The 16696-nt window shown below is 45.9% G+C and overlaps 1 protein-coding gene across 1 annotated transcript in view; it reads right to left on the bottom strand.

Annotated features, from left to right (window-relative positions):
• The window catches only part of LOC144130144 (cubilin-like), a 107948-nt gene that overhangs the window by 40983 nt on the left and 50269 nt on the right, over positions 1-16696 (bottom strand). The window contains exon 6 of the mRNA XM_077664159.1: positions 15438-15600. Coding sequence (XP_077520285.1) covers positions 15438-15600 — 163 coding nt within the window. The remainder of the gene's footprint in view (positions 1-15437; positions 15601-16696) is intronic.

Genomic DNA, 16696 nt, shown 5'->3' with positions numbered 1-16696 from the left:
GGTCTAGGAGCTACCGAATCGTCTCACGAAAAAAAAAAACCGACCAAATTAATCGTACATCTATATTGTTATAGGCAAGATAAGACGAGGCGAAAGTCCTGTACCTAGTTTATAGCCTGTTCGCGGGCCGAAAAGCGCAGTAAAATCCATGAGTTCACTCCGAAGCGAGAGGCTCCACTTCAGAGTGCGCCGCCATGTTGGCTGTCAAGCACCTGCTGCGTACGCTACCATGGTACGCTGTGTGTTTGACGTCACCGTCCGGTTTCTTCGACCCTTTTCGTTGCATCCGAACCACCACATCCGCTTCCGGCGTTTCGACCAATCACGTGTGGCCGTTGCGGCAGATTATGACGCTTTTTATTATGACACAGACTCGGAATACTGACCCCTGAATATGGGGAAAAAATGAACTCTTAATATGCACAGTGGTGTGTGCACATGGAGGGTAAATTGTGTTTTTTCAGCGCGATTAAGGCAGTTTGAAACACGGTAAGCAAGTCTGACTCTCAGTCTCCCAAGGTATGAACAGAAAGTATTCATCACGAATATAATGGTAGAACAGGCTGCAAAATGATGAAATTGGTGTCATTGAAAGTGCTTGTGCATAAAATTTAGGTTTCCTGAAATATTACCTTCTTGTACAGTTTTGCAGTTTTTTTTTCAAGTTCAAGCAGAAGTATGAAACCAAACCAAGTCAGGTGTAAATAGGCTGCAATTTGTTTTGGACTGTCTGAAAGAATTTTTTTTTTTGCGATTACTACCAGGTAATATCTTTACTGCTGCGTGGCATGTAATGGCATCGTAATTAGTGTTAAGATGTTATTGGGCAATATATGCAACCAGAAAAGAAAGGTATGGAAAGCCTGCACAAACCACTGTCAAGGAGAGGTTTACTAGACGACATCATTAAGGCTGCCATTCAGCAGAAAACCCAGCGTTAATAAGCCGGAATTGTGTCAAAAAACCGCGTCACGCGTGCATGTCTGCAATAAAAGTCGCTGAAAACAAGATTTGTAATTTAAACAAAATGTCAGCGCATGTCTCAACATACTTCACCTCATAAAGTAATAGGTTTTACATACAAAAGAACTGATTAAATTTCAGTCTAGCTTCAAAGAGCCTTGGGTCAAGAGCCAGGCACACGCTACCAACTAGACCGTGCAGGCACGTTCACCGTACTGAGGAACAAAGAGGGGGGAGGGGGGTAATGCGTGTGTGCTATTGGCTTCATTTGAAGCTTAATAATGTAATTACTGCAGTGAACTAGAGGTGTGCCAATCAGTGAGAAACCAGTTGCAGTAATATTATGTAGGTGAACTGCTGTGCGCAAGAGTTCAAAGACAAGAATGTGTTACCTGTGTTGGGATAATTGTGATACATGTGCGAATATGAATGAAGAACAGTGACTGTGTGTGTGTGTGTGAAGAGAAACGACTGCAGGGAGCCATTAACACTGTCGCGTAATTTCCTTGAATGCTGAGCTTAAGTGTCTCCCTACTATATTGGGGAGTGAGACAAGTTGCTATGCCTCTTAGGTGTTGCAACTTGTCTAAGAGGAGTGAAGTGTGTTTTACATGTACTGTGAGAAGTTAGCAGAAGCCTGTACTGCCAAAATTATTTTTTTCATCAATGTGCTTCATGCATCCTAGAATTGGTTATGCAGCCTAACTGTGAATCATTACCTAGCGCACCATTACATATTGAACAATATGCGTCGTGTTAAAAGATAAGAATTTTTTTTGGACAGACCCGGCTTTCATAAACGTTCTACAGTGGTGTACACGCCCATTATTGTTGCCTAATTTGCAAAGAGGAGAACCCAGCAGTCACCATTGCTAAACAAAAAGGTGGAAGCACGTACACTGACGGTCCAGTCAGACTAAGGGTGTAGATGGTAAACAGGTTGTGTGGGATTTTTTCTCAAAGCCACTGAAAAACATGCCAAATTTACATGAAGCAAAGTGCAAATGGCTGAGTCAATGAAAATGGGATCTAACACAGTTTGACTGGAAGGTTGATAGCCCAGCGCAGAAAATTATCCCACCTTGAATCCCGGAAAGATAAAAAATTAAAAATAAAAAAAGATCCCGTACATAGGAAGACCGCCTGAGTAACCCAGAAAGATCAATAAAGTTTAATACTACTATTATTGCTATGAATTTCCAGCTGGATTATTGAACTGGATCATACCCTTCCAGCTGAAAAATGCCATTTGGAGCTTTATTATTGAAATTACGTCCAGCTGCATAATTTATACTTCCAGTTCTATATTCAACTGAGTTAATGTAGAATTTGTAGGTTTTTGCCAGGTGTACAAATTTTAGTTAGAAGATGGCAGTGGGTAGCCTGACAAAACTCTGCCCAAGCATTGCATTTTCATCTCGAAGATAAAGACCATGAAACAACCGCCTGACTTTTCCCTCAAGAAAAGCAGTTCATTGTTGTATAACCGCATGCCTCATGTGAAAGAGGCAGTCGAAAGCAAGCACACAGAGGCAACCAAATGCCAAGAAGCAAAGCATGTTTCAATTTTGTCACACGAACAGTGCCGCACCAGATGTGTTACACCCAGAAGAGATGCTGTAAATGACTGTAGACGCAGCGACCATGCTGTATGTTGAGCATGTTGTGGACTGCTGGCTCTCCACAAACACCAAAGCAAACAGAAAAGCACTGGTGAAAGCATGTCCAGTCAACACTACGATGCTAGACGGCAAACATTTTGGGGTGCCTTCCTGTCTTTCACTGAAGCACCAAATAAAATGTGCGTTGTGTACAAGCAGAACACGTAAGGAGGCACTACAAGGAACGACATTTCTTCAATACCACCAATGCATGTGATGAAGCACACACTCAGCAAGTTGGCCGACGGTAGGCGGAAAGCACTTGGGAAGGCGCGCTCACACTGGCGGGAAGCTTCCCGCGCCGGCACAGCGTCAACGTCGACGCTGCCTCGCAGCTCCTCGGAATGACGCTCACACTACGCGCGTTTTCTCGCTGCGGTTGTCTTGGAATGTGGAGAGAGGAGGCGCTGAGGGAGGACCCGAACGAGCAGAAAGAGAAGGGGATAGTCACGTGACACTAGAGAAGACTGGAAAGCGCACCCTGCTAGCTCCCCTCCCGTCGCCCTGGCAAAGCAGCCGCCGAGTGCCCCGGCCGGCCGGGGCCGGCCGGCCGGACGCGCGCAGCCTCCGCCGACGGGGTCACTGAGCTGGGACCGACGTCACGGTTCACGGTCGGCGCCCATTGGCTGTCCTTAATCACCGGCACGGGAAAAATAGGTACCGAACCCATCGCTCCGCGGGACGGGAGAGCAGGCTGTCCGCGGGAGAAAAACCGGCTTGGGCGGGAAGCGGCACGCGGGAAACGCCCGGCGTTGCGCGTTTTCCCGCTAATGTGAGCGCCCCTGGACACTTCCTGACTCACGAAAAAACTGCAGCACCTGAGGAAAATTCAGGGGGCACTTTGTTGGCCTTAAGTGCGGTGAGGCGAAACCCTTTAGCGCAGGGTTGCTGCTTGTGTCGCTGATGTGTGGTGAAGATGTCGATTAAAGACTACACAATTGTTCGCTTCACGACAATTTCGCGGTGTTCATTAGCACGCGCAGGCTCGGGAGCTGGAGACACAGGAGAGCGTTTCGGCGGCATCTTCCCTATCGGCATTCAGGAGGCATCTGGCAAGACTGCCTGTGCAGCGCTCCTCTCTTTCGATGGTGGTGCCACTCAGCGACGTCACACGCATGCGCAGTAGGCTGAAGTGCAGGTATTAAGCACGTGTATTGCTAATTAACTAATTACTATTTAACTGTGAGGACACTTGTCTGCTTACGTGGAGGAATGTGAAAGCATGTGTTTTGAAGAAAGGAAAGGTTTTTGAGGGACGGACGCAGTAGCTCTCACATAACAAGCTTACTATAGCCTCAAAATTTGATGTCCCAACCCCTTTAAGGAATCTGAGTAAACGACAGATGTTCGGATTTTCTATTGCAGGATTGATGTAACAGCCAACAGGATATCATGACATCCTGCAGTAAATATGCTTGTTTGTCTACCCATTGCTTTTGTTTCGAAATATTGACAGCTGCGAACGGGACATTAAACTGATGAAGTCTTGGAGGCATCAGTGTAAAATTCTGTGCACTGATACTCTGCTTGTAGGGACATGACGTGCTGTTTTATGCCATTTCGCGACCCATGCTTTCCAACCTCAAGAAAAGATGTGTCACAGTCACCTGGATGCACTTCCCAGGGAGCAATTATGTCTTTAGAAGTCGCCAGAATATTGGAGACTGGTATGTTCATGTCTTGGACAAGTGTAGCGACTCTAATCGGTAAAGTTGGGGTTTCGGACTGTCGGTTTGAAAACAGCAGTTTACTGGTTGGGTTTGGCAATAGCGCGTTGCATGGGTGGTCAGCATGAGATAATACTTTCGTAGCGTATGTTGCGCTTGTAAACTTCCGCCTTCGTTCAAGTGACCATCGGTCCCCCTCAGCGTACAAACTGGGAGTTGGGCTTGTACAGAAAGCACCAGTAGCCAAGCGCCGACCTAGGTGGTATACTGCATCGGGAATTTTTAAGGTGGTTCTTCGTGCTGACTCGTACACTACTGAGCCGGGGTCTATACGTGCTAGAACTACATTATTTAGAAGACTCAGTAGGCAGCCTCGATCTGTACTCCAAAACTTGTGTGACAGGATCATTAGAAGGTTCAGGGCCCTCATTCATTTAAGTCTTGATTGCTTAATGCGTGTGACGAATGTAAGCTCTTCGTCGACTATGACACCAAGAAATTTATGGTCTTTTTACAGAGTGATACTCCGCCCGTTAAGTGTGAGGTTGGGTTTCGGTCTAATACCACGTTTTTTTTTGTGTGTGTGTGAAGAGTGCACTGACTGTTTTTTCTCTGTTGAGTTTAAATCCATTTTCGTCTGCCCACTGTGATACTTTGTTTACTCCTAGCTGAATTTGCCGCTCACAGATGGGCAAATTACATCACCTGCAGCTTATTTGTAAATCAACATAAACAGGGTAGGATATTGATCTAGGTAGGATGCTCTTTAATGAATTCATTTGTACTATGAAAATTGTGCAGCTAAGAACACCCGTTTGAGGGACACCATTCTTTTGTGAAAACTGTTTAGATAAAGAATTCCCTACGCGGACCTTGAATGTCTATTCAGACAGATAACTCTGAACGGTGGTCAGCATATTCCCCGAGATCCCAAAGGCGAACAGGTTATGGACGATACCTTAGCGCCACGCGGTATCGTATGCTTTATCCAGCTCAAAGAAAACAGATAAACAGTGCTGTTTATGTAAAAAGACGTCCCTTACGTAACATTCGAAGTCAACGAGCTGGTCAGTGGTTGACCGGTTAGCCCTAAATCCATCTTGGTGCTGGTCTAGAGGACAGTTGAATTCAAAGAAATGCACAAGGCGACTATCCATCATTTTATCAAAGAGCTTACATCAACAGCTTGTTAGGGCAACTGGCCGATAACTGGCCGCAAGTGTGGCTTCTTTTCCTTGATTTAATACCGGGATAATAATGGCTTCTTTCCGGGTTTTGGGAAGCCGTCCAGCAGCCCATATCTTATTGAACAGGCACAGGGCAGTTTAAAATGTTTATTCATGCAAGTGCCTGAGCATGATATATGTGATCCTGTCAGAGCCTGCTGCTATTGAGTTGCCCCATGTGCCCAAGGAAACCGTCAACTCTTGCAAAGTAAATAGGCTATTGTATCCTCCTCAAATGATCTTTTATTGTGAATAGGTATTCGCTCCTCAGGTAGCTTGTATCGCAAAAAGAAATCTCTATAATGCGCTGAGTTGAAAGTGTATTCCGACTGTGTGACTAGTGCATCTGCTTGGTGTTCCAATATATCGCCATCAGCGCTAACAACAGGAATTGGATGTGCACTACGCCCTTTAAGTACATTTAGTCTACTGTACACTTCATGCATACCTGTGTAAGAATTTACAGAGGAGAGAAACGACTGCGAACTTCACACCTGCCGTTTGCTTTAGCACGTTTAAAGTTTATTAAGTTGCCAACCGTAGGATAACAGAGGAATTCTGACCATGCATTGTTTTGGTTCTGACGAGCTTTCTTGCACTGCGCATTCCACCATGGTCTTCGTTTGTTTTCTATTTTACCTAATGTCTGTGCAATAGATTTTTATGCAGCATCTATAATAAGCAGTGCGATTAAGGACTGAGTTTTATCTATACCTAGGCCTGTAATTGATGAACAGGGCAAGGCTGCGAGCTCCTGGAACATCTTTCAATCAGGAATCTGTTCTTTAAATTTACTAGCATTATTTACGCTTAGGTTGATATTTTCTGTGCATATTAAAGAAATCGGAAAGCGGTTACTTCCATAGAGATTACAAATGACAGTTCACTCAGTAGCTGCCAAGAGCAATGGAGAGCCAATAGCAAGATCTATCGCTGCGTAAGTTGTGAGCGCTATTAAAATACGTTGGCAATTTTTATTGAATATAATGAGCCAGACGACAATAGGAATTTTTCGATTAGTGCACCTCGAGAAAAGGTTCTAGTACCAGCCCATAATGGGTGGTGTGCGTCGAAATCGCCAACCAACCGGAATGGCTCGGCAAGCTGCCCAAGGAGTTTTTCGAGTTCATCAATGTGCAGACGATGATCTGGTGGGATATATAAAGAACAAACGGTTGTTACTCTGCCAAAGGTTAGGGCTTGTATTGCGACTTCCCTAGTCTAAATCAGCAGCCAGTGGCAGATAATGAAAAGGAATTGAAGTCTGAACCACATTGAAAACACCACCCGATGAATCGGCACTGTCTTGCCTGTGCTTCCGAAATACTACGTATTTTTGAGAAAGTTTTTATGTGTTGGGTTTAAGCTCGTTTCTTGTAGGCAAAGTATATTTGGTTGATATTGCGCGAGTATTTCATATATGTCATCCAGGTTCTTAAGTGGACCTCGGCAGTTTCATTGGATAATGCTTTCGACAGCCATAGTTCTTACGAAGTGATGACAAGTTAGAGCTATTTATATGTATAATCAACCAGAATAGGAACTTGGGCGAGTCGGTAACGGTGATCCATGGTATGTTATTGTAGCGCAAAACGGGACAAGGGACAAAGAAAGACTCACACAACACAAGCCTTTATCAAGTGGTTTGACTGGCAGATCTCTTTTCGTTTTAAGACGGTCTAGGAAACTCCGCCTCTCTTTGGGGACTCCATCAGTGCCTCCGACGCTGAGAATCCCAGTGCCACCTCCATTACTTCCGGTGGAGGCGCAGAAGATGTGTGTTTGCCTGGAAGGAGAGACTCCCTCTCCTTTGTCTGTGTTTTCCCAGAGGTCTGTGAATATTTATTTTTATTTTTATTTATCACATACTGCGGTCCAAATACGGTCCAAGCAGGAGAGGCACAGTACAAAAAAATGGAGAACAAAACTTCGACCTTGAAAAAAACATACATGACGACGAAATAAGTACTAAAAAAGGACAACCAACACTTATACAACACTAAATAGGCACAGGATGAAAGAAGCAATACGCAGTGTCAACAACACAGCGCGTCACAGGCAGCGCTTACTCAGGGCAGGCAAGCAAAGGAGAATCATGAAGCAGTGCGTTCCAATCAGTAATCGTATTAGGAAAAAATGATTACTTATAGGCATTCGTGCGGGCAAAAATGGGTTCAATGTAGTGTTTATGCTTATGGCGAGATTTCTTAGATGACTGTTTACTTATAGAAGAGCGAGCGAGTTGACAGGCTAGTTGGTATTGCATGGTGAAGGAACAGCGCTAAGTACGGGACAGGAGACAAACATGGAAGCACAAACACGGGCGCTGACTATCATCTGAAGCTTTATTTCGGAGCACAAACATATACCAGGTGGCAGTAAGGGGGGCGGTACATTGAGGCATGCGCGGTCACAGGGAAACACTGGATAGTCACGTCACATAATAATAAAATAAAAACCTGAAGCTGTAAATGACGGACGGGTGAAGGCGATAAAACCGATAAAAGCTGCACGGTGTAGAGGGCCGTCACGCAAACTAAGAAGAAAACAGGTGAAGGATTAAACAGGATGCGAAAGTATGGCGAAAAAGGGGGTTTTGAGTGTTTAAAACTGACGGAAACGTTAGTTAAAGAACGATAGAAATGTTGCGCTGTAGAGGCCAAACACATAAAAATAGAAATAAATCCGACAAATCTGAAGCTTAAAAGTGGCCGAAAGGGTTAAAAAGTCTGTTAAAACCAAAAACGAGGAAGGTTGGATGCTAAAACACAAAAATAGCGAGGGTCAAGCCACCGCTCAAAACGCATGGCCAGCTGCCCTTAGGAACATCAATTCTTTCTCAGATAGGCAGATAGACGGAGTGCTAACACAGTAGTCCTTGGCACGACGGATTTCAATGGCTTCAATTATCTCCCTAGATGATCGATCTCGTCCTCTGCCGATAATCGCGCATCCATCGTACACTGGGGTGCAGGTGTCGCTTTTACATTTCTTGCAGTGTTTGGCAAGGTTCCCGGAGATAGCAATACTGCTCATGCTATTGTTGTGTTCTTGCAGCCTGATATTTATGCATCTCCCCGTTTGACCAATGTATTTCTCTCCGCAAGACAGGGGGCCTGAATAAATGACACCTGTGGCGCAAGAAACGTGGGGATTTCCATGCGTCTGCCCACAGCCACGAGGAACTTGAGTACTGTTAACTCTCTTGTAGTGTGAAGAGAGCTCATTGGGTGCCGAAAACACCACGCCCACGCCTGCTAGTTTTCCAACTTTTTTCTTGTAATGGCTAACGTTGTGCAGGTAAGGTACAACGACAACTTTTTTGCGGTCGTTTCCATTGGGAGCTGGTGGACGTTGTACATGGCGCTTCTTATTCGGGCATTCGGTTACTGCTGTCAGGAGCTTCAAGGGGTGGCACGCTGCAAGGAGGCGCCCTATCTGTTTGTGAAGGCTTTCTTGAAGCAGATTATGACAGGATTTCTGAAGGGCGTTGCGAAGGCACAGGCTGATAATGCCTCGCTTTACTAACTTTGTATGGGCAGACGCCAATGGAAGGAGTGGCTTTTTACCTCGCGGCTCGTAGGCCCAGCAGGTATGCGTGGCGGAAAAATGTCAGTGAAAGGGGATGCATACACCGGTCAAACAATGATAGCACATCGGGAACCACAGTTCTAAAATCATCGTCGCTGCATTTAAAAGGACGAGATAGTCATCTACAAATCTAAAGACTTTTACTACGCACGTGCCAGGAATTCTGCTGTGCAGCAATCTGTCATAGTGGGCAAGAAACAGCTCGCTAAGAACGGGCGCACTGCATGAGCCTATACACACACCTTTATTCTGTAGGTCTGGTCGTTCCATGAAACAAAGGAAGATTTTAAATAAAAGTCCACTATACGCAGAAAGTGATTGACAGAAAGCCCAATTTGGTTCTGGAAGCTGACTACGCCATGGTTGTCAATGACTTCTTCGATACATTCCACTAATTGCTGGTGCGGCAATGAATTATATAGATCTTTAATACCATTTGAACAACCCTTAAGGTTGTTATCATGATGCATGCTTAGGAAATTTATAATTTGATCAGAACCGTCGACCACAAAAAAAACGGCAGGCTGGGAAAGGTGGGCAAGAATTTGATAGTGTATCTGGTCGGGCCTGGAGAAGATTTTTGCCAGCAGACAGCACTCTACTGATTTCTTGGAGAGTAAATAAATTGTTGTATTGTTGGTTTCCACCTCCACTTGATGAAATTCTTTGTTTTTCGGCAGTAGTTTTGTATTTTAGGAAATACTGCGTATAGTGAGAGGAACTAGAAACTGTAGCGAAGTCTTCTCCCAAAATGTCTGCCGGTTCTTTTATGCTTGTTTGTGTGCCAGGTATTGTTAAAAGAGGAACTGTGAACGGTGAGAAGCTGATATTTAGTTTTCGAACCTGCTCCCACATTTCTTTAGATGTGATTTGACTGCTTATAGAAAAACATAAGGCTTTCTCGGTACCGCGACGGACGTACTGAGACTTTGCTCGTGTGATCCTGTGTCGGGTACCTGTGAAATTCACCCCAAGCACTCAAGCACTACTTTGTTGTTTGTTTGTAATTTGCTTCCTTGTAGTATTTTTTTCCACTAGATTTTGTGGTTTTGTCGCACCACTCCTGAGGACAGGAATAGCTAAGTGTGCGGCAGTTATGATACAATTTGTGAACTTTTCTTTTATCTGATCAGTGCTCAGGTTTTCTAAAACAATTTTTCTAATGTGGCTTCTGCCCAAAAAACTTGCCAGTCTGCTAAATGAAGTTTCCAACGTCGTGGTTTTGTTGGGATGTTTTACGGTGGAGATGTTAAACTGTTACAGGGAGGTGATCGCTGCCATATGGGTTGTCGATGACATCCCACTTAAAATCGCTAAAAACAGACGGTAAACTAAAGGACGAATCTAAACAGCTTATTTTCTTCGAGGCGGGGGGCAATATGTGGCCTTCGCTGCATTTAAAAGACATGCATTATTTGTGAGGCTAAACTATTCGGTTGTTTCGCCCCTAAAGAGCAGCGCTCGCTTCCCCAAAAATGGGAGTGAGCGTTAAAATTCCCATCTACCAGATATGGCTCTGGAAGTTCACTGAATAGTTCTTGTAGATTATGGACTGTTAAAAACGGTGAATGTGGAGGAATGTATACAGAACAGATAATGTATCGCAGCTGACGATGCTGAGTGGAACCGCCTCAAATTTTCATTTGAGTTTGATTTCTTGAGCAGGGACGCCGCTTTGAACGACAATGGCGACGCCTCTAGAGAGTCTATTTTCCTGCTCGCGATCGCCTCGGAAAGTTTTATGTCTCAGGATATTTACATGTTGTGGACCGAAATTAGTTGCCTGAAGTAATAAAACAATGGGCAACATTGAATCTAGAATATGTGTTACGTCACTAATTCCTCAGCCGGCCTCTACAGTTCCACGGAACTAAAAAAAAATCCATGCTTATGTTTTGGGGAGGGAATGAAACGGGATTCACTTATGCTCTGGGACCGTTGTCAGGGCTCTGCCTTTTTTCGCTGAAGAGAGCTGTACCGCCGCTGCAAAGCGGGTGGACTGGGAGTTACGTAAATCACCTCACCAGAGGTGCCGGAGGTCCACGGAGAAGCCGCAGTTGTGTACGTTTCTGGCCTCCTCCGAAGGGGAAAGTCCTGCGGGATGCCGACCCATGAGCCGGCACTCCCTGCTTTGAAGGTGGCAGAGTAGCGTTCGCTGTCCCTTCATGGGGCGTGGATGCCCCTGCCATAGGCTCGGTGAAAGTGGCTTCGGCAGGTGCCGGAGTGCTGTGTGATGCACCGCCCCTGAGCACCACATCAGCGAAGTTGGGTTTTGCTGTGAAGGACAATGTGTTGGTGAGCGCAAATTGGCCTCCTCGCTTCTTTAAATGAAATGTTTTCTTTGGTCGTGATGGTGATTATTTCATTTTCCTTTTTCCAGGACGGAAACGCCCTGGAGTGCGCAGCGTGGTCTTTTTCGCAGTTTGCGCAACGTAGGGCTGCGTCACATTCCTCAGAATGGTGGTCGTTCGAAGCGCATTTCGCGCAAGTTTTGCGGCCGCAGCAACTCTGCGAGCCGTGGCCAAACTTCTGGCAATTGAAATATTGGCGAGGATTGGGTATGTAGTGTCTGAAGTTAACTTTCATGTATCTAACTTGGATAGTTTAAGGCAAGGTGGTGGAGTAAAATGTGAGGACCATGTGTTTTGTATTTATTTCTTTGTTATCCTTGCGGATTTTGGTTTTCTGAACGTCAATTACTTTTTGGTCGGTGAGAACTTGAAAAAATTCGCCATCTGTTATATGGATAGAGTCAATTTCAGAGATAATGCCTGGGACTGTCGGTCGAGAGTCACAGAGACAGAGATGTGCCCTATAGACGCAATGTTTGAGAGTTCAGCGAACTGGATGCTGTCGCGCAGTTCAAGCAGTAAGTGGCTGCTGGATATTTTTAATACCTTGTAACCAGGGCCCAAAGTCGTATCTGTCAGGGATTTGGACACAAGGAATGGGTATATTATTCTGGCTTGTTTTTCTTCGCTTTCACCATGTATTACGGGGAGCTTTGAGAATGTCAGTTTCTTTTTCGGGAAAAAAACCTTCCTTCCGCACTCTTCTCAGAATGTGATCACGTTTGGAAAAGGGGGAGCCTTAAAAAAATTAGTTTTACGGTCATGGTGCCAGCCTACGACCATGGAGCCCAACTAGGGGACGGAACAGGAACCTGCAAGACCTGCCCACGCCAGCTGTACACCCTAACTATAACCCAATATGACACAACACAGGGTAGTTGGCCACACAATATTAACCATCGCCGCCAGGGAAAACGGAAAACCAAGTAGGGAATAGGAGACAGTGGAAGAAAGTGAAAGATAGAGGGGAGGACAGGAAAAGGCGACTGCCAATTTCCCCTGCTCGGGTCAGGCCAGAGGTGCCGTCTACAGGAAGCTGGGGCCAAAGTGCTGTGTCACCTCCGCCTAGGCGCCTTAAATGTCCCCGGACACGGCTGAGCCACGCACGGCTAAGCGCGGGTGCTCGGGTCATGGTGGCGCACTGTTCACCAACATCCACCTGCCGGGATGTCCCTACGGATGCTCGGGTACCCGGGGTGTCGCAACTCACCAACATCTGCATATATCAGATGCCCCTATGGGTGCTAGCAAAAAGATGGATGAATGACGACATTATAGATAGTAGCCCATGTTTTGGCAGTGACTGAATGGCGCCGCCGCGATGGCCGAGTCGTTATGGCGCTCGGCTGCTGTCCCGAAAGACGCGGGCTCGATCCCGGCCGCGGCGGTCGCATTTCGATGGAGGCGAAATTCGAGAAGCCCGTGTACTGTGCGATGTTAGTGCACGTTAAAGAACCCCAGGTGGTCGAAATTCCCGGAGCCCTTCACTATGGCGTCTCTCATAGCCTGAGTCCTCTGGGACGTTAAACCCCATAAACCAAACCAAACCAAGCAGTGACTGAATGTTTGTAACCAATAATGGTGAATTGGCAGCAGTCCATGAAGAAGCAGTGAATTCATGCTTAGAACAGCGGATCAAGGCTCAAAATGAGTGTAGCTAAAAGGTAATAATGAAAAACATGCTCAAAAGCTCTCGAGAAATTTAAGTCCACAACATTGGCGCAAAATGAAGAGCGCCTGTTTTGTACGTTCCTTTCTTCGTCCTGTGTTTGCGCTGTTCCCTTTTAACCAATGTCAAACCAAGTAGCCCGCAACAATACTGTCTAAGAATCTAAATTTAGATGAAAGTCAGTTGTGAATGAAAAAAATTGGATTCCACAGGAGTAACAAGAATGCAATTCATGATGATTGGTAAAGAAAGACGAGTTATAAATATGGTGAGATGTAATATGCGGATAAATTTCGTGCTCTAATAGTTTATGCAAAATGCATATCAATAAATTAAAAGAGTTCGAGTTATCAAAATTTAATTGAATTAATTTATTTCTTTGGTAACTGCCACTTGAGAAAGTGCTTTGTAAACTGTGGCGTTTGACAAAGAGGTTTTTGGGCTAGTTCGTCCGACATACTTGTGGGGTTTGACGCTCCAACGCAGAATGGGCAATGACAATATCGGAGGGCTGCGGAATAACTCAGACCGCCTAGAATTTCTTAACGTGCGCAGACATCGCAGAAGACGGGGCGGGGCATTCTCTGGTTTCGCCTGAATCGAAATGTGGCCATTGTGGTCAGGATCGAAACCTCAACCTAGGGTTCAACAACCTAGCGCTCAAGCCACCGTGGCGGATAGAAAGTGTTTTTAATCCCCGAATTCTCAAATGCTAACGTTATCTCGAACGTCAGTCATAAGTTTCACCCACAGCCAAAGTGCCCTTCTTTTAAACGTGCGTGGTGGTGTGAACAAAAACGAGAAGAAACGCGTAGAACGAGTCATAGACGACAACAAATCAGTGCTCATCAACAACAAAAAAGCATGTAATCATGCTACTGCGCTTACAAAAAACACGCAACTCTAGCACACGTAGAGTAGCATTGATTTTGCGAAACAAGTAGGTGGAGACCTTTGCTCTTGCCACAACGTTTCTGCGGCAATGCTTAGCTCTGCAACTCGACGCGGCGACATTTCGGCAGTCAGCCGCAACCAAGCGCCTTCAACACTTTTTAGACACTAAATACGAAAAGTTAAGCATTACGATAGGTCACCGTTCTCGCATCATATGTTTCGTAATAGGCACTAGAGTTTGCTTACCTTTACTGGCGATTCCGCAGTCGTGCCGAACACTGCTTGCCTTCGTATAACCGGCACCGCGCCAACCAGTGCGAGTTGAGCACGAGTGCTTAGTAGCCGGTACACTCTGCGACGTACTCACGCAGAATAAAACCGTCTAGGCCTTATTGGCAGCCTTTCAAACGCGACGCACGCTACCCATCCTTGTGCGCGAGCACTGCACAAAGCACTGTGTTTGGACAGCACTACACGAGCGGGCACACTTCTGCAAGTAGAAACTCACGGAAACCGCAGCACATTTCACGAGGGTTCACAATCCAAGCAGAGCGTTGTGACAAGCGTCCATGTCCATCGCAGCGTCCGATCCGCCACGATGATTAATAGAGGCGGACGGACGGACGGACGGACGGACGGACGGACGGACGGACGGACGGACGGACGGACGGACGGACGAATGGTTGTAAGCCACTCACTGAATTTTACTTTCTAGAAGCGGCTAACTCTTGACGAAATGGAAAGAAAACATTAAAAAACTAGATTTCGTGTCCTCTGCTTCTGCTTGCCTGCGCATGTGTCCTCCTACGTTGGCTGTGTCATCAATACCTGTTATGTGTCTTTCTCATTCTTTTCAAGCATCTTTTGCCTTTTATAAGGTGTCATCTTCCGGCAATAACATCAGTTGTCAGTTAGCGCATGTGTACGCATGCCGTCTTGCTGTGGTTGTCTGTGTTTGCGCTATAAATTTTTACTAAATCATTGAGTGTTGGTGCCCTTCGAATGGCATCGTTTGCTTCTTGGCTGCCCGGCCGATGTGCACCAAGCCGCTCAGAAACAGATTCTTCCTTTATGGGCAATAACGGCACAATTTCCTGCAGTGTTGGCGGCGAGAAAGCAGAGGCGGTAGAGCGGCACAACAGCAGAACACCGTAACACCGTAGAAAACGGCAACCAAAGAGCGTTAAGCGAGTGCGTTCGTGTGTGAAGAGTCTTTTTTCCGAATGTGCAGTTTGTCGTAGCTCGCAAATTTGAAGGCACTTCCTGCTCCTGCCACTGTAAAACAGGCTGACCTGTGCATGAGTAAATGCGATATACAGCCCTCGTTTTGAGCGAAAAGCGCGGATCGGGCACTATAAGTGCTGCATGCGACGCTGGTTGGGAGCGCACGAGATGTCAGCAGAGCCGCCACTCACGCGTGGCCTTCATCTGGTAGGAGGCCTCGACGGCGTCTCGGCGCAGTGAATAGAGTCGCAGCTGGAGAGACAGGATGCGACGCGTAGACGTGATCACCATCGGTGCGTCCAATCGGCAGAGGTCGTCCAGCAGCGTTCGGCCCTCATCCTCGCCCTCGAAGATCTGCACATCACTCCCAACAAAGGCCCAGCCGAGTGCTCTTATGCAAGCTCAGCGTTCAAGACACTCGAAATGTTGTCCTTTACAAGAATGCACACTGAATATCAACTGTCCGCATACAGAGTCCTTTCAGGAAAAAATCACTTCGATAAATACTGAAGCTTAACTGAGCTCGTTCGTCAAGATGTCAAAACGTTCTTCACTGATATGAGTCAACAGGATCACAAATGCTTACAGGTCAACTGAGTCTTACTTAAATGTGAGCCACCAGGAAGCCATTTTCCTGGTCAAATGAATATACCTTCCAGAAAAGGGTTGTAGTGCTGACAAGGACAACACATAGGAAGCGAGATGGAGCAGACGCGACTTCCAACTGTTTATTCACCGCAAATGTGTTTTAGTATAAGGAAAACAATCAAGATGAGGGGTAGCAAGAACCACACATGCGCGCAAGGGTTGCACAGAAAAATGAAAAAAAAAGATAAGTGAGCCACACAGGTGCCTCACCCCCGCTTGTCTCACTAAAAAAGCAGTTTCATTCTTATAAATGGTAATAGATGGGGTACTAACACAATCACTACAGTTGCTTTCGATATAGAAAGCCTCCAACAGTTCAAAGGCTGTCTGGTCCTTACTTCTGTTCAAAACCTTCGTTTCTTTCAGCCTTGCTGCACACTTAATCTTTCTTTCTTCTCCGCAGGCTTACAATGATGCGGAAAATGTTATCCAGTACCAGTTTGTAAATCCCGATTATGTTCTGCTAATCGGTCACTAATACAGCGGCCGGTTCGGCCGATGTACTTCTTTCCGCACGTGAGCGGAATCTGATACACGACTCCCCACGGCACATTTAACAAACGGAGCTGCATGTCTCTTTTTGTATTCAGTTTTGTTTGCCTTGTTGGGATCAGTTTTACTGCACAAGGCAGCCAGTTTTTTTTTTCTTTTTTGGCGCAGAAAAAACCACAGGAACCTTGTATTCTGTTGCCACATGCTTTAAATTGTGTGCCACCTTACGGGTATACGGGATGACAAGCGGTCTACTTTCGAGTTTGGTGACCTCATCTTGAGTGCCTTTTTTACTACATTCTTTCTTCAA

Source organism: Amblyomma americanum, chromosome 1 (genome assembly GCF_052857255.1).
Source record: "Amblyomma americanum isolate KBUSLIRL-KWMA chromosome 1, ASM5285725v1, whole genome shotgun sequence".
Classification (NCBI taxonomy): Eukaryota; Metazoa; Arthropoda; class Arachnida; order Ixodida; family Ixodidae; genus Amblyomma; species Amblyomma americanum.
The sequence above is the reverse complement of the archived record's forward strand: the minus strand, read 5'-3'. Positions and strand labels throughout refer to the sequence as shown.